This window comes from Cyanistes caeruleus, chromosome 3, assembly GCF_971803275.1.
Source record: "Cyanistes caeruleus chromosome 3, bCyaCae1.hap1.1, whole genome shotgun sequence".
Classification (NCBI taxonomy): domain Eukaryota; kingdom Metazoa; phylum Chordata; class Aves; order Passeriformes; family Paridae; genus Cyanistes; species Cyanistes caeruleus.
Window position 1 is genome coordinate 69,017,887 of NC_141703.1, and position 18,599 is coordinate 69,036,485.

General features: G+C 40.6%; 1 protein-coding gene across 7 annotated transcripts in view; it reads left to right on the forward strand.

Annotated features, from left to right (window-relative positions):
• Positions 1-16,003, forward strand: part of LNX2 (ligand of numb-protein X 2) — a 59,669-nt gene extending 43,666 nt beyond the window's left edge. For all 7 annotated transcript variants that reach the window (XM_086881694.1, XM_086881695.1, XM_086881698.1 and 4 more), the window contains 6 exons: positions 2,513-2,884; positions 4,379-4,525; positions 6,742-6,919; positions 8,652-8,883; positions 10,616-10,774; positions 13,598-16,003. In XM_086881694.1, coding sequence (XP_086737820.1) covers positions 2,513-2,884; positions 4,379-4,525; positions 6,742-6,919; positions 8,652-8,883; positions 10,616-10,774; positions 13,598-13,733 — 1,224 coding nt within the window. In that variant the 3' untranslated portion in view covers positions 13,734-16,003. The remainder of the gene's footprint in view (positions 1-2,512; positions 2,885-4,378; positions 4,526-6,741; positions 6,920-8,651; positions 8,884-10,615; positions 10,775-13,597) is intronic.
• Positions 16,004-18,599: the final 2,596 nt, after the last annotated feature.

An 18,599-nucleotide genomic window follows, 5' to 3' on the forward strand; every position in this document is an offset into this window, starting at 1 on the left:
TTCCAAGATGTTGCCTTTTTAACAAGTAATTGCAGACACTGATTGAATGCTGCCTCATTTATTTTTATACTAAGGGCTCTACTGTTTGACAGAATAGGGAGCTTGAGTTCCAGTGAAGCTTTGGAAATTCCTGCTGTTTGGGCAGGTGTCAGTTACAGTTTCCAAAGCCATAAATGGCAGTGAATTGACTGTAAACAGGAATTTACTAGCTGCAGTGAGTCTTCCCTATCAACAGCCTGGCAGTGGGGCTGTCAGATGCTAAGTGGGTGTCCAAGCAAGTCCTTCTCTCATGCCAAGGGAGAGGTACAGATGGTAAAACCTAAATTTTGGGGGGAGGTAGAATATCTTTATTTCTTTGAATTTACCTGTGCAGATGCTGAGCTGTTGTATTAAAATGATAAGGTTCAATCTCTGCCATCTATAATTAGGTGAACTTAGGTGCAGCTCAGCATGCAGACTTTGGTTAGATATTTCTGAAAATGTCTTCCAGGGCTTTTATGAGCTGTAAAGGTCTAAAAGACAGAACCAGAAAGGACTGTGAGATGAAATTCAGCATTTTCTTGCCCAGTCAAACAAGAAGTATTACCCTTTTAAGAGCTGTGGGAACAGCATTTAGTAACAGCTACATAAAAGCTTGTGTTGTCTGCAAGGTACAGATAGGAGCCTAACATTTTCAAAGTGCTCTACAAATTGTCTCTTTTTTTGTGCTGGACTGTGACTGTAATTCATGTGAAGCATGTCCTAATGAGAATCTCTTTCCCCAAGAAGTGCTAAGGCTGTTTTATTCTGAAATTTTAAACTGCCTTATAGAAAGAAGAATAACATTTTATTGCATATATTCTTCTGTGCCCCTTGAGTGCTCCCATACTTTATGTATTTACTTTAGCTAGCTATAGTTAAAAATAAAAATGGATTTAATTTAAGGGCTCTGATGGATAGGTCCTAGTGGTTTTTGTGGGAGGCAGCTCTAAATGTTATTTCTCCTAGCTGTGCCTCTTTTCCCTCTGCACAAGGTTACAGCCTGTCCCAGGGCAGCAGCAGAGCAGGACACCAGCATGGTTCTGTCTGAGCTCATGGTGCTGCCAGGAACAGTGTCTTTGTGCTGGGTTTTGGGCTGGAGGTGTCTCAGGGAGGGCGCAGTCCTCCTTTCACTGTCGGAAGCCACCACAGCCAAATGGTTCAGCAGAGACTTCTGGGATCCCCTCAGTTCAGATGTGTGGTGTAAATGTGGCAGCTGTTGTACATAAATTATTTTGTATATTTTTTTCATTTTAATATTGCTGTTAGATGGTGAGAAGCTGCATGTTTGCTTAGGTTGCAATGGGGAGTATTAAAAGGCTTAGGTAAGGCACATCAATCAGTATAGACCATTTGGTGTTAGTTTCTATCTGCTGAAATCGTGGGGCAGAGATTTCTCCACCAAGGCCAAGGATGAGATTCTAATGTTAACTTTGAATGCTTTCTTACAAAACAAGGCAAACACAGCTTTTGTGCTGCATTTTTTTTCATACTACTCTTTTCTGCCCAATTTCATTGTACTGTCAGTTCTTATTTTTACAGTTGCAAGAAATGACTGAAGATTACTGATCTTTGTATCATCTATATGGGCCATATAACAAACAATTTTTAGTTCTAGGTAGAGAAAGTATAATCTGTTTTTAATTTACAGCTGAATTTTGGGTGATACAGGTTACAAGTCTGAAACTCTGGCCTAGTTGAAATCTGTGAAAAATCTAAGTTCGTGCCAAGACTTGACAATTAGTACAACTACCTTTTTTCTACTGTATTAAATGAACCAATTTCATTATTCTTGACTTCAGTTTTTTTATTTTTTCACATAATTAAGGTGCTGCATATTGTAAGACACAAGCTTGCTTCAGAGATTTGGATGCATTCTTTTTATAGCTATTATTTTGCAATTTCAAGTGATGCTGGGCTTGACCTTGAAAGCACATGCCATGTTTTTCTCCTGGAGAACAAACAATGTAGAGATCTAAGGAAGACAAGTATAGACCAAGAGGACAAAAACCTTGGCCTGTGATGGCAGAGAGTGTTCATTTTTGGGGACATGTTGTCACCTTTGTGGGAAAACACCTGAAGTAGTGCCTAGGGGAAGCTTAGATTGGATATTAGGAAAAGATTCTTCACAAAAGGGTTGTTAAGCACTGGAACAGGCTGCCCAGGAAAGTGGTGCAGTCACCATCCCTGGGGCCGTTTAAAAGGCATGTAGATGTGGAACTTGGAGACATGGTTTAGTGGTGGAGTTGACAGTGCTGGGTTAACACCTGTACTTGATAATGTTGAGGATCTTTTCCAACCTGAAAATAGGTTTGTAGACTGAAAACCCAATGTGAATTTGCAAGAAAGAATGGAAGGACAAGAGAGGAAGCCTAGTAAGATCAGATGCATAGGTTGCTCCAAGCTGGTTTTGCAGCGAAGGAATTTACTTTGGAAAGGACTTAACTAAACATATGAAAACACCATTGTGACTTCTTTTGCTGTTGTTTTGCAGGTCAATAGCTTTGACATAAGCAACGTGTCCCACAACCACGCTCGAGCCGTGCTGTCGCAGCCGTGCTCGGTGCTGCACCTGACGGTGCTGCGGGAGCGGCGCTTCGGCAGCCGCACGCACAACCACGCGGACGCGCCGGGCTCCGGGCGGGAGGACAGCTTCCAGGTGACGCTGCACAAGCGTGACTCCAGCGAGCAGCTCGGCATCAAGCTGGTGCGCAGAACGGATGAGCCGGGGGTTTTTATCCTCGACCTCTTGGAAGGGGGTTTGGCTGCTCAGGACGGCAGGCTCTGCAGTAATGACCGCGTGCTGGCCATCAATGGACACGACTTGAAGCACGGCACACCGGAGCTTGCTGCTCAGGTTATACAGGTAATTTGCTTTCCCTACCTGAGCCCTTAGCTCAGCTTTATTTCTAGAGTCTGTTCCCAGACTGAGCAGCTTGTGTGAGGCCTAAAAGCCTGGGTCAGTGTAACTTACAGTGATTTATGTTCTGAAAATCATAGTTAAGAACAGGATCTGCTTTGGCACCTACCAGATGAACTTCACCTCCTCAGAAGTGAAAAATACATTAGCCTTCCCTGGAATGCCGCCTAAAGCTTAGAAGGCGGCTCATGTGAGCAAGGAGAGTAGCCTATTGTAGCCTATTGCTTAGCAGCAAAAAAAAAAAAAGGATGATTATTATTATTATTTTATGTATGTATTGTATTTTAATCTTTCAGTAAACTCTATAGAAGTGGACTTTGATTTTTATTGATTTGCCTGTGCATGGAATTGAGTTAAAACAAGGAAGTAATTTGTCAGATGTTAGAGTCAGCACGTAGCAGCTGGGAAGTCAAATAGATGTTTTCCATGAGTTCTGCATGGTACAACTCATTTTCTGAGTGTTCAGAAAAGGGCTGTTTCCAGTGTCTGGTTATGTTTTGGACACTAATATTACCCAAAGCTTGTTGTAGTGTGGCATATGACCCTTCTATGCCCCCGCAGGAAAACCTTTACTCCATGCCTTTCTCCCAGCCCGCAAGGAAACAGATGTAGCACTTTGCTACTTCCTGCTGATGGGGTGTTCGTGAAAATGGCTCTGTTTTTAGGAAAGCTGGATTATACCATTAGTATGTTTCTGCAGTCTGGTGCAGTTATCTTTGCTTAAAGCACCACACAGAGAACTCTGATACAAATGAGTAGTGAATACTTGTTTCAGGAATAATTTCAAGAGTTCTTGCAGTGAAATTAAAATAGTCATCTTGGGAATTGTAATTTCAGTTTCCCAATCTTTGTATACAGTGATTGGAATTTAGCATTTGGCAACTTTTACCTTTTGAGGTGCAGCTTTGCAGCAATAAAAAGAGTTGATGCTTTATTGACATCTGATAACTGGGTCTCCTAGTAATCCCCAAAATCCAGAATATGATGGTACGCTCATGTTTAACATCTTTCTTGCAAGTATCTTTGAGAAGTACCAGAGGTGTTCAGAGCTTCTGGTCAAAAGCTGCAGATCTTGGAGCTATCACATAGGCATTTCTTCCATTTATTGTTTTGTGTTGCTGGAGTTCACAGAGGCTGCAAATGGAATGGGATGAATTTTAACATTTGAAGCTTTGAAACACAAAGTGAAAAATGGTCCTTCTGATGGAGGATTTTTAGCTGATGTAAAGGTAACATCAGAGGTGAAGGAGGAATGTTGTTTTCCTCTCCATTCTGGGGGTAATTGCAAAAAGAAGCAAGTAAGGGAGTGTGCAGTCTAAGAAGGAATTGGAAAACAAGGTCTGCTGTTGTCTTGTTTCACATTCTTATGTTTTTCTCCCTTCCTAATAATCAATATCCTGTCAAACTTGGTGACTTTTGATGACCTAATGTATTCAACAGGCGAGCGGGGAGAGAGTGAACTTGATCATCTCTAGACCCCTGAAGTCACAGACAGTCAGCATTATCCGAGACACCGGGACTCACAACAGCAACTCACACCAGCACCAGTCCCAGCAGCTGTTCCACAGCAGACCTAGCTCACATAAGGTTGGTGCTTCTCCTTCTGAAAGAAAAAACCACTGGTTTACTTATGTGGTGGTGTGTGTAGCAAGGCAAAGCTGGAAGGAAGGATTTTTTTTTTTTTAACTAATTAATAAAAAAGTGGTGATGACTTCTAGGTACTCAAGTCCTGCATCATGTCTGGAGTAGGAGCAAAAGATACACAAGTTTTCAGTATGTTTTTGGATTTGCTGACTACAGTGAAAGAAGCAAGTTCTGTGAGCTCATGCAGCTGTAGTTGTTAGACTTCATCTAAGACAGTGGCTGGTACTCCTGCATGGAAGGGCTGTCATTCAAGACTGTTACAGTTTTTGTTGCTGTTGTGCTGGCTGCAGCCAGGAAAGAGGTGTGGTGCCCACCATCCAGCACATAAAGGCCATGTTGGAGGGATGTGTCATCTCCTTAGTGAGTCAACAGTCCTGGCTGCAAGGCTGCTGAGTACTGCAGGATCTCCAGAAGGGAGAGGAAGGAAAAATGAAGGGACTTTTGTGAAACTAGTATCAAATTATTTGGAAGACATGCAAAAATAGAGCTTGTGCTTGAGATGTTCTTCTAATTAGAAAAATACAAATCCTAACTCTTAAGAAGTTAACTTTGTGAAATAATTAGGTTGACCATGTCAACAAACCCACCTTTCCACCTGTCCACTCTATTTGCTTTACTATTTAGTATACTTCTGTTGGGATAACTTACATGCATTGATAGTGTTTTCTTTTAAAAGTGGGGATCATTTCAGAGAAGAACAAATGAGGGTCTAGGAAGGTTGTTTTCCTCATGATGGGCAAAGGTGAGGCTCCTGAATACCATGGCTGTGGGTACTCACCACAGCACTGGGCCGTACCCACACAATTAGTTTGTTGATGTCAGAGCTTGGAGCAAGTTTGCACATGCCAGCATGAGCTATGCTCTTACCACAGTTACAAAGCTGATCCAAAGTTTGATAAGTGGACTTCCCTCATGGATTAGTGCTATCTGTGGGCTCTTTTAAAATTGGAAGTCACATGTAACAGCAAGTGGACATTTCTCATGTTTTGTATCATTTATCTTTCTCTCATTAACATGTAGTTGGCTTTGAAGCTTTGTGGCTTAAAATATGTTTATATGATTGTGTGGCAGCAGCCAGTCCTGAAGCCTGAAGCCTTAGAAATTGTCTTTGTAAGCTATGATGTGTTTACATATAGCTACTTCCATGATTAATGTGATTCCATGATTATGTGAGGACAGCCAGTCAGAAGAAACACAAGGTATTGGAGGTCAAAGAAGACAATGTTGTCATTTTCCAAGAGAAGGCAGGAGAATATATACACATATATACTTTGAAGAATATCCCAGGTTATTTCTTTCATTATTTTGGATTCCTTGCAAGTATTCTGTCAATTTAAGATGCTACCACAGGTGTATGTGGTTTGAATCTTTTACTTAATAGCCTGAGGGAAAGGCTTCAGCAAATAAAATTTACTTTGATTTAGATTTAGTTCTTTTTTTATTGGGCAGAACTAAATACAGGCTGAACTTCATCATTTGGTTGCTGGAAAATTTAATACAGGATCTCTTCTTGTTTCAAGCTTGAGTCTTCATTATAATCATTAGAGAGACTACCCAAGGTACCCATTACAAGCCATTAGCATCAATTGGCCTTAGTTTGTGCTCTAGGAGGTTCTACATACCAGCTGCAAAAGAGAACATGATGCATAAGGACTTTAAAGGGTCCCTTACTGTCATCATGAAAACATGTTTTCATGTCTTAGGAGCTTCTTTGTAATTCTGAAGCATATGCTACTGACAAATGAAGTAATGCTGATGTTCATGAAGACATCAAAAGATTTGTATCTGGTTTGTCTCCAGACTTTTGACCATATAGTTTTGTAGCGCAGTCCTGAAATTGAGCCTCTTCCAGCGTAAGATGTTAAGAAAAACTAGGGTAAGATTTCAAGATGGGCCTTTATAAGCTTTCTATCTATGTTTAAGTATCCACACCCATAGGGTTTTTGTTGGTGATTTGGGGGTTTTTTTGAGGTAGCATGGATCTGACCTACAAGAAATCCAGCCAAAGCTGGCTTCCGCTACTTAGTGCTTTTAAACTGTTCCATTAAAGTGTCAGTGTGGCTTTGGGGTGTATTTAGTTGGTTTTGTTCTGGTTTTCGGTTTTGGGTTGCTTGTTCTTTTCCTTAGTTTTAACAATGTTATTCATCCTTATTAAACAGGATCTCTCCCAGTGTGTTACATGCCAAGAAAAGCACATTACTGTGAAAAAAGAGCCACATGAATCTCTGGGAATGACAGTGGCAGGAGGCAGAGGCAGCAAAAGTGGTGAACTGCCCATCTTTGTGACAAGCGTGCAGCCTCACGGGTGTTTGGCAAGAGACGGCAGGATTAAACGAGGTGGGGTTTGGCTTCCCTGGTGGCATGGCTACCTCTGGTTGCTTTTTGACCGCAGCATTCTCGAGTCTCAATGTCAAAAAGTCCTCTCACAGATGTAGGAAAAAGCTTATGGATGTTTTTCTTCATGATTTAATAATGGAAATACAGTATTTAGTGTTGCACTTTCACCTTTTATGGGAAGGGGATGTTTACAGCATGATGGCAGAGGAAATGGATAAGATCAGGAAATGTATGGTTAAATTCTTTAAAGCTGATGGTAATCCCCTGAGCTGAGGGTCACTGTGATGCAGACACATCCTGTTTTTGTGTTTTAGTGAGTTGTACCACATCTCTGTCCAAGGAATCTCTGCTCCCCAGTATAATATCTGAACAGTAGAGAAGCTCTGATGACAGGCCACAGCTCACCCACACAAAATTTTCCCCAAAAGCTACATCAGTGTTAATCCTGGTTCCCAAAAGCTTTCTTATCCTCTGGGACAGCAAGAGTTTGCTGGTCTTCAGGGGTGCTGTAACACTTCTCCTTGTTCCTTGGCTTTGTAGAAGGGAAAGAGGTGGTGGAGGTTAGGCTCAGCATAGGTGAAGGCAGTCCTGCATAATTGATAGCAAAGCATTTGATGATTAAAACATATTGTGTCATATGTGAATCAGAGACTGCCTATGGGATCTCTGTGATTCACAGTTCACAGAATTACAGAATGTTTCAGGAAAGAAATTTAGGAAAAAACTTCACAGATTGTACATTTAAAAGAACAGTGTGGGAGCATCCTTCTATGCTGAGAAAGGGAGATTTACACCCACACACCAGCAGGTATGCTTTCTTTTTCTGTACTACTATGAAAAACATACTTGATAGAAGAATCACTATTGTTCTTTCATTGTTTAACATTAAATAGCCACAGAAGCTACTGGAAGGAAAAACCTTTTGAAAACTGAGTCTCATATCAAATGTGACCCAGGTGTTTGCACTGTTGCTCTGGTTTTTCTGGCTTTCATTGGTGAGACATTGTGTGGAAAAGGAGTCTGCCTCTGGATAGTTAATAACATTCTTGTTTTCATCCTGGGGCTTTTAAAAAACATAAAACTAAAATTGTGGCAATCTTTCTCTGTCTTTGACTCTTTCCAGATTATCTTTGTAGAGATGCTCCATTTCTTTCTTTGAATTAACTGAGTTTTGTGTGAAACTTCCCACATCCCAGTAGTTCTTGAATTCCATTTTCTTCTCCCAAGTAACAAGTTAGTAAAATCACATGCATTGAAGCACTTTAAATGCATTAAAGATGCATTAAAAGTGGAACCTCACCTGTCTACATTAATTGGCTACTTTGAGGTGCCTGCATTGTTCCTGCCATCATTCTTCCTTCACTTTTAAAGCTAGGGTGAACCCAAGATCCACATCTGGAAACAGTTGTGTCATGGCATCTGCAGTAGCAGTTGCAGCCAAGCTGGTGAGGTACTTAAGTAATTTGTATTCCTGATTTTTCAGGGCAGTACACATAAGAGTCACGGTGTTCGGTGTGTTAATGTGGAAATAAATTACACTGATCCAACTTGATACAAGCTCTATACATTAAAGTTTCAAGCTGACAATATAAAGGCTTCAGAGCTATTAGTCTGTTAGTTCAGACTGTCTCAGGTCCAAAGACTCCAGTATGGAATGAAGCCCTGGCACGGGAGGTGCTGTAGGTGGGCAGGACTGTCAGACTGATGTGCTCTCCCTCGTTGTTTGGAACAGGTGATGTGCTGCTGAACATCAATGGCATTGATCTGACCAACCTGAGTCACAGTGAGGCCGTGGCCATGCTGAAGGCTAGTGCTGCCTCGTCAGTAGTTGCCCTGAAAGCCCTGGAAGTCCAGATTGTAGAAGAGCAGCCCCAGGTTAATGAAGAACAATTGAGTACCATCAGTGAAAACGAATACGATGCCAGCTGGTCACCGTCCTGGGTCATGTGGCTGGGACTTCCAAGGTACAGAATTAATCGATTAAGTACTTACTTAGCTGTTTTAAGCTAATTCCTTCAAGAGACATAAAGAAGCAGAGACCTCCTTAGTTGCAGCACATCTGCCCTTATTTCTGCCTGGCCATCTCAGCTGTATTCAGTTGGCAGTGTGCTTAGGAAGTGGGCTGTGAACAGGAGCAATGTTTCCTTAGGAAACTCAAAGATGAATAGATTTGATTTATCCCTTCACAAACCATAGTAACTACCCATGTGGAATCTTCTGTTCAGGCACAATTCATCTTTTTTATTGCTTTATTGTACTGTAACTTTCTATAGGATATCTAATACCAGAGCAATTGCCAATAAAACCACAAAGTATATATCCATCTGTCTCTTTGCTAATCTGCTACCTAAGTTTATGAGGCCAAATGCTTAACTTCAGAATATTACATCAGATTCTGGCTATTCTGACAGACTCCTGACTTGTCCTGTGCCAAGACCGTAGCTGTGTAACTATAGGCTCACATCGTTTTTTTTCAAGAATTCGCTACCATCTCTGCCAAACACAAAAACTCTTCGAGGTTTGCAGCAAGCTTCCTCCCCTTAACTAATCTGCAATCTGCTGGACATCATTTGTACTCCTCACTCTCTTGAGGCTGCAGCTATAATCTCATTCTGGCATCACTTGTTATCAAGAAGAGCTCCAACTGCAGCTAGTAGAGTTGTTAACTTCAGTCAGGGCATGCAGGTTAATTCATTTACCTCTGATGTATTTACCAGGTCTGTACTTACAGTGTAAAACCACAACACAAACCAAACAGACTGGGAGCAGAAGGCAACTGCAGATAACACAACCACACATTGGCCCTCCAGAGGTTTCACTTTTTCTGAGTTTAACTGTCAATTAATTCATCTTCTGTTAAAGTATTAACAAGTAATCTCAATAAATGGCTCCCAGTTTTGGTAAATACACTTCCTTTTCATGCTTTAGCAGCAGTTTATTTCTTACCTAGTGGTTTATTTCTTTCATGCTACAGATGCCTCTGTATGGCCCCTAATACTATGTCATGCATTGTGCTTTAAAGCACTGTCAAACAACGGTAAAGAACTTGGCATCTTTTTCCTGAATAGCTAATTTCTATATCTGTTTGTTTTTTAAATTACAATCATTGCCAACTTCACTCACAAGAATTAATTTTCACTAGGGCTGATAACATATAGCAGTAGAGTGTGATCTGAATTATTTACATTCTGTGTAATAAAATGGTTAGTCATTTATATTTTCATTAGTGGTGATGAATCAGTACAGAGGTAATGAAGATTGTGCATGGATTTTTAATTTTTAAAATTCTACTTAAAGTAGAAAAAGCTTAAACTAGCTGGGGGTGGAAGACAAATGCTCTGCATTTTTGACTTGCGAACTGAACACATCAGGTATTGATTTTCCACCCACATTGTTGCCACCTGTGAAATCCCTAAAATGCAGTTCTACTACTGTCAGTTTGCAGAGTTAACTGTATTTAAGTAATTACTCTACCACTGCATTACTTTTGTTAAAACACTTCTCTGTCTCAAGATTGCAGGGGATTTTTGGTAATTGGTTTGAATATAGCAAAATTTCTCTGGGAACAGAGGTCTAATCACCATCCCTCCCCTTCTTTTCCACACTAAGTGCAGTGGTAATGAATAGCAGCTGTTGTGCCTACTGTAAAACCGTACATGGCCTTTTCTCTTGGTATCCTGTGTTTCTGTTCCACAGCTGCCTGCACAGCTGCCATGACGTGGTGCTGCGGCGGAGCAATTTAGGGAGCTGGGGCTTCAGCATCGTTGGTGGCTACGAGGAGAACCACACAAACCAGCCTTTCTTCATTAAAACCATTGTTCTTGGAACTCCTGCCTACTTTGATGGAAGATTAAAGTAAGCCAAAGTAACAAGGGGAGAAATAATAATAATAGCAATAACATCAACAGTTAATGAACCACTTTAAAATAGTTATGTACAACTAATTGCTTAAGGAAATATACTGTAGCATCTTGTGCTGCTGGATCATGCAGCCCTGTAGTCCTTTGCCTCCCTGGTGAGTGGTGTGCAGACCAATAACAGGGTGTTCCTGCTGGGGAAGGAGCATCTCAGAGGTGATTGCATCTCCTGTACCCTTCCCCAGCTGTGCTGCTGATGTCACCTGCTGTCTCCCTGTTGAACTCCACTTCAGGCCAAGAGACAATGTGCACTGTATGTGTGTAGAACTAGCTAGTTTTTGTCTTCCTCTAGAACAGCTAAAAGTTAGAACTTCTGCAAAGTGGGAAAAACTGCTTTATGCTTTCACGTAGCCTTCTAAAGCCACTGCTGAAAAAAAACTGATACTGAAGATGGGTGCTGCTGCTTTAATAGAAGGGCAAGAAAGTAGATGATAAAGATTTCTGAAAAGATTGTTAGGGAACCAAGTCCCCATGGCATTACCTTGTCATTAGCAGGCAGGAAAGGCACTGATAAATGAAGGAAGTTCAGCAGAAGCCCCTGAGACGGTGGAGATGGAGCGCTTGCCCCACAAGGAGAAGGCTTCAGGGGCAGCTAGCAGTCCCTTCCAGTATTTACCTGGACATTATTGAGGAGACAGAGCCAGGCTTTTCGGTGGTGCAGGGTGAAAGGATGAGTGACAACAGGCACATATAGAACAAAAGAGCTTGTGACTGGTTATGAGGAGAAACCATTTCCCTATGAGCATGGTCACGCAGTAGTGTAAGTTGCATGGTCTCTGCCCTTGGAGGTTTCTGAGACTTCTGGGTAAAGCCCTGAGAGTCCTGGTCAGAGCTTACAACTGACCTTGCTTGCAGTAGAAGGTTGGGCTGTAGACCTCCTGAGGTCCCTTCTGACCTTAAAGATTATATGATTTTACTTGAATGTTACATTTGGATGCAGCCCCCAGGTTTAATATCCAGATATACATGCTAGCCTCATGTAGGATTAGTTCAGAGCTAGGACTTGAAATATTCCCATTAAGGGTGCTCTTGTTCATAAACTTGATTTTTGGTGAAGGTGGCAGTCAAGAATATGCAACTTGAAGTTTAATGGTATGATTTTTACATGCAGATTTTTGTACAAAGTGACTTAGGAAAAGAATGTACTTATGCCTAGAGCCTTGACAGTAATTGATTTTTCAGTTCAGTGACTAAATAAATAAATGAAAAAAGAACTTGGCTGAACACAAAATTACTTTTTTTTTTTTCAACTGTGGAACAGTTTGGATTAAATTAAAGATCTCAGTTCAACTCAAATTAAATAATTTCAGGTTGGGGACTTAACAACTAGAAGTCTTCACACAAATGGCAATTCAAGCATCATTCCTAAAAAGAGTGGAAGAATCACCATGGTCAAATTTACCTCCTTGTAACATCTGGAAAATACACTCTTGTGTGATAATGTGACATAGTACTCTCTTTTCAAATGTACTGTTCCACTGAAAATACAGACTTAAAAATGGGCCATCAGCAAGGGAGAGCCCCTTAGAACCTGTACCTTGAGTTACTGTGGGGCAGGTCTCTTCTAAACCTGTTCTGTTTTGTTTAAATTATATAAATGTTGGGCTGAAGAGGAAGGGAGTAAATAACTTCACAGTTCAATAGTTTAGGCAGTTTTCTGCTTACATGATCTGTCTGGTGTGTTTTTATAGAAGGCAAAATTACTTCCTTGGAAAGGCTGTGGGAGTGAGATGTCATTCAGTGAATTGCAGCACTTTGGTTTGGGTGATGGGGTTCCTTGGTTCAGGCAGAGAAGGACTTTTGAGTGCACATTTCACTGGTGTTGATAGCTTTGCTTCTTCTGCTCTTCCCTAAGGAAAGCTCGGGAGAGCATCTTTTTGCCCACATTTTGGTGACATCAGTTCTGAAATGGATCAGTTTCAGGAAGAGTCCTGTTTGATCTCCAAGTCACATTTGACTACTTTGGGGAAATGACATGCACTCAAGTTGCAGAGTTGTCTAGAGAAGGAATATGCTCAATAAAGAATGAAATTAGGTGCATTTTTGTAGTTTCTCTTAAGGTTTTAAAAACCAGAACTTAACCCTTCAAGGTCAATTTTCTCAGGGCCAGGAAATGGCACCCTCGCAAATTTGTTACCAATTTCAAAATGCAGAGATGCTGCAATTGAACCATCTGCTGAGGGAGATTTCAAGCCAAATGGTTATATTTGACAAAATCATAAGCCACTGAAAACAAGGTTCTTAGTTGGAATGTGGTTGGTTGGTAACCATAAGTATCTTTACTTACACCTCCCACAGTAAAGGCATGTTTGGTATAAATGTGTTATAATCCACACAAACAAACAGAAATGCTTCTGTCATGCACATGCTCTCTCATCTTCTCTTGACTCCATTAGGTCTTTCCAAATGTCTCTTCTCATGTTTCTGTACAGGTCACCTCTTAATGCAGAACTATCTTGATACTAGAATTGAAATAGAGTGATTTGAGAATTTCCCAGATGAGTTTTGGATTAATCCTAGAATAGCTGGAAGTTGGAAGGGACCTTTTTAAAAGTTTTCTAGTCCAGCGCTCTTACAATGAGCAGGGACATCTTTCAATAGTAGGACAGACTTCAAATTGAACTGCTTTGGGAATTTTAGCGACACTTTCCAGCCTGATGCAAACCTACCACCCCAGCAGTGACATGCTGTTTGTTGGTGTCTGCTAATTACTGCAGAGCAGGCCTCCTAATGTGTTCTTTTTTCTTCTTGTGTTTTTCAGGTGTGGTGATATGATTGTTGCTGTAAATGGACTATCCACTGTTGGAATGAGTCATTCTGCACTCGTTCCCATGCTGAAGGAGCAGAGGAACAAAGTGACTTTAACCGTGATTTGCTGGCCTGGAAGCCTCATATAGAGTTGTGAATCACTTCGGTTCAAGCAGCGTCTTTCTCTAGATAGCTGGCACAAATCTCCTCTATCTTTTTTTCCCTATTGATACAGCTGGTTAAAAACAGGGCCAAAACTGCTGTATTTTCCTTTTTTACAGGCCTCTCAGACTTACGCTACCTGTTTTGCCATCCTGAAATAGCTATTTCTGTTTGCTATGTCTATTGCTGACACAAATGCAAATATACTCAAGCTCACAGAGAAACCCCCACTCCAGTATGGCTATCATTGAGCTTTTCCCCATTAGGCTTGTAGGGTCAGCAGAAGAACTTAGGGGTTCTTTGGGTTTCTCTGCAAAGTCCTCAAGTTGTATTGTGATACATAAATGTAACATTCGTGTGTCCGCTCTTCCCGGCAAAGAGAACGTGTGTCAGTTCCAGAAGGACACATCTGTCTGCTGCTATGAGCCAAAACGTGTTTCCAAAGGTTACATCTCTTCATTTCGTAAACCTTTCCATTTTTGATTCCATATTTCGGACTGATTCAAGTATTCCATCTTACTCATCAGAAATTGCTTGGTCCCCCAGATTTTTCTTGCAGAGCATCAATGTTCATAGAAAAGTAGGACAAAAGCCTGATACTAGTAGAATTTTTATAAAGTGCAATAATTGGACTCTTTGTTAGGAAACTTTAATATATTACAGAGTTTGTACCCTATAATGACAAGAAATATGGAAGTAATTCCCGTTGCAATGCTGGCAAGGATTCATGTGCCCAAGGTCGCCTTTGAGTGAATGGCTTGCAGTATTAGACTTTACTTTACAAATGAATGTTTTGCTATGTCAAAGAATTTTGATGAACATTTTTATGAAGATCATTTTTACCGTTTCTATTGTAGTTGTCAGCTCTCTTTATTCAAGTGTGGAAACAAAACTCTGACTTGTACTTTCTAAATGAGAGAATTATTTCCAGGGAAAAAAGTAAGCTATTAAGAAACCGTATGTTATGGTTTACAGGTGAGCAGACTAGAAGGAAAGCTCTTTGATTTCAAGTCCAACTGCAAAGTAAGCTGCAAAGTTCACTCTTACTGTCACCTCCTGACAAATGTGCAAATGCCTTGATATCAAATGCTGAAAAGATCGCTTTTGCATTTCAGGATTTTTTATTTTTTTTCCCTTTAGAGAGCACCTGCTATTAAGTTGTCAGTAACACTGTTTGTCTTGGATTGCATTTAGTATTTTTACAAATCAACCTGTAACTTCTAGACTTTGCCTTTCCATGTGTACAGGCTAAGAACCCACTTGTTTAAGAAAAGACAGGTGGAGCACAGAAAGAAATGTGCTGACCTGGAGCTAACCCTGTGTGTTGTCAGTGTTCTCAATATTTGAAAAGAGCTTCATTTATAAACCAGGTTCCCAACCTGAACTGATTTTATGAATGACCTCTGTATTGTATTATTAATTACCAGAGAATGTATTTGAGAGTCACAGCATATTTCAATTGTGAAGCATGAACTTTGTTTTCAGACTTAGCTGGTATAATATCAGGGCATATTATCGCATGTCATTAATTCCAGTAGCTTTGTTTTCAAAAGAAATAAAGTTACTCTTTTGCAAAAAAAAAAAAAAAAAAAAAAAAAGAAAAAAGTTAAAAATATCATATGAATGGTTTTATTCCTCTCTGTAATGTATATTATTGGTTTGATTTCATAATATTATAATACAAAAGAATGTCCTTTCCAGTATATTACTGTAGTGAAAATCCTTGTTTCTGAAGCAAACACCAAATTTATTTGATACTCTAACTGATTTAAGAACCAGTTTTCTCCCATCCCCAGATGGTGTTTAACTGTATGCTTTGCCCTTAATGCAGACTTTTTTGTGAAGTACATCTTAGTGCGTAGGCTTTAGGGAAGTTTTTGACATATGTACTAGATTTAGTGTTTTTTATTTTAAAAATCACACTTTTCATTCAAAATCCTGCAAAAAATATTTTTAGATCTTTTTTCCCTTTTATATGTTAAGTGTAATAAAAGCATGGGTTAGTTTAAACTGTGCAGTTCTGTTTCTGTGTGCTGTAGCTTTTGATCAGAATATCTAAGCGATAAAACTTTTCGGAATAAATTCGCTTCCTGAATAATTTTTTACCCTTTCTCTTGTAGCAGCATAGTTGGGTTTGGTTTTCTGTGCCTTCTGTTTTAAATTATTTCAAGATTATTTTTTTTCCAAATATTGCTATCTAATTGTATGGTATTAATGAAGGATGAATGAAAATAAAAGTTCATTCTACACATTGTAATAACTCCAAAGTATCGTCTCACTCTTTGCAAAAGATACGGGGAGCTTGGTACAAACTCAGTTTAAAGATAATTTTTTTTCTCTTGTGATTTATCATAAATTACAATTAGTGAATGTTACCATAAGGGTCTGAGGGTATGCTCAGCCTGCCAGGGTGACCTACCAGCTGTTTAACCATTAATCCCAGCACTGAGAAGTCTTTCTAAAGTGGAGATAAGATCTGTGCTTTATGGTACTTTGCCACAAGTAGTGCTTCCTCTTTTCCCCTCCATGCCAGCTGGTACTGATCAGCTGGAGGATGTTTTCACAGCAGAGACTTGATGCAAGAAGACAGTCTTGCTGGAAACATCAGTTTTACAACTGAAACTTGAGCCTCGTGGTTATCAGCTCCCATCTCCATCTCCTGCAGGCAAGGATGCTCTATCCTTAGATGTCTGCAATGCTAGAATGAATCTAAAAGCAATTTCTTAGTCATTTGCAGTAAAGTTGCCCAGACTCTGTATTGCTGCTCCTTGCAGTAGTTATGAATAGTTGAGTTCCTTTAAAATAGAACCACGCCTGTGTAGAGAAATGCAGAAGAAATCTGCCATGCCTGCCGGTAGATTATGAGGCCTTGTATTTCTTGTAAGGTAGGAGCCAGACCATCAGAGTTCTGATTTACAGACAGATGAAGGAGTTAATTGCTGCAGGGGGAGATACACAGAGCTTTGTGTAAGGTGGTGAACTTGGTCATCTGCATGTTGGAGCTTCATGGGAGGAACACCTTTTTCAAACAACCCTAGGGATCTCTGGTTAAGAATGTAAAAGCGTTTATTCTGCGTCACAGCGTGCCAGTAAAGTGAAATGTAGGAAGCTCGTTTGCCACGCTAAACTTTCTCTTTACAGTCATGAACAACCAAGGGGAAAATCAATGTTGCAGAAGAATTAAAAATATGTATTAAGAATATATTTCTAAATTCTATAATAGGTCTGGGGTGGATATGATTAAAATCTCTGATTCTGGTTCTCAGAATGTGACCCAGACAACATCAGAAGCAAGGCAAGTTCCTTTTTTAAAAGAAACTTGACCGTTTACTTCTGAGCCAATTTCAATGGATCATAAACGTTTATTAACAAACTGAGGTAGGAGATCCTGATGGCTTAAAAGTTATGTGTATGCCAGGCAGGACAGCAGCAATGGCAAACACTGGATGAAGGCAATACATGCAACGTGACCCGAGAAAAAAGGTGGCATAATGCCAAGGAAGGTCAGTGAACACCCTCTTCCCAGGTGTCTCAGACAACTTCCAGGTGTCAGGGTGTGACATTGGTGGCTTGGTTCTGTTCCCCAGGACCGAGACTGATGAGAGAGAGAGAGAGAGACTTGTTTTCTTGTGTTTGGGCTCAGTTGTTTATTCTTTTATCGTTATTACATATTTACAAAGAGCGATGTACACTAAGGAAGCAAGGTGCAAAATGGAGAATGAAGAATCTCTCCAAGGTCTTTTATGTGTTTATTTGTCCAACAATCAAGTGCCAAGTAAATTATTTATTTTAGCGACCCAATGACCCAACACCTGTGTGCTGCACTGCAGATTTCTTTATCCAGTATCTCATTATTACCCAAAAACCCTTAGAAGAAGAAAGAAGGAGAAAGGGACAACACCCTAAATCCTCCATGTTGTCTCTTATGCACTAATGTAGCTTAAACCCTAAACTCTAACTTTCTCACCCAGTGACTTAAGAAAACTCTAACTTATATTATCAGTTTAACTTGGCTTTAAAAGCTGTCTCCGTGGTTTTAGGCTAAACTCAGCACTCTCTTGGGTGTCAGAACCAGGCACCACAGATAAGGGCCTATTTTCTGTGTCTCTGACCCCAACATCTAGGTGAGCTTACTTATCTAAAAGTGGTTCTTTGTAGACACATGGAGAGGGACATTGTCTCACCTGAAATAAATCTCTCTCACTAGTGAAGAACTAGCTTAAATCACTTGCTGCTCAGAAGATTAGAAGGGTTTAGACTTTATACTTCTGGGACAATTCAAATAACATTATATGGATAGGAGAGCTTATTCTTCACTAAATGTTGATGTTGTCCTTCTGTTTGTTGGATGAGTCTCCTGAGTATCAGCAGAGCAGTATGGATGCAATACCCATGTCAGTGATGCACTGCAGCTGATACAGCGGTGATGGAATCCCGTCTGTAGAGTCGCACAGGAAACTCAGAAATCAAACTGGCTCAAGAGTCTGGTTACAGGCAGCCTGCTCAGCATCAGCTGTGGCATCCACTGGGCCTGAAGCTGGTTAGAAGGAGAAGGAATGTGTTTGGGCTTGGGGGTTGTTTTTGTTGTTGAGCTATTCTGGTAAAGGCTGGCTGGGGAATTCCGTGGGTTGCAAGCAGAGCCAAACCAACAGCATGCTCCTTAGTGGGGAAAGCCAAGTTTGTTTGCACAAGGAGGGGTGAGGGCCAAGTGCTCCCATCACAGGCTGGGGAGGAATTGGGCATGAAATAGCAGGGCAGAGCCTGTGGGGCTGCCCCTCTTTGTTCTCCCCTTTGTTCTCTCCTTGCTTAGCAACAGCAACCAGGTGTAGAGACCCAGTAGAGACCATGGCTCA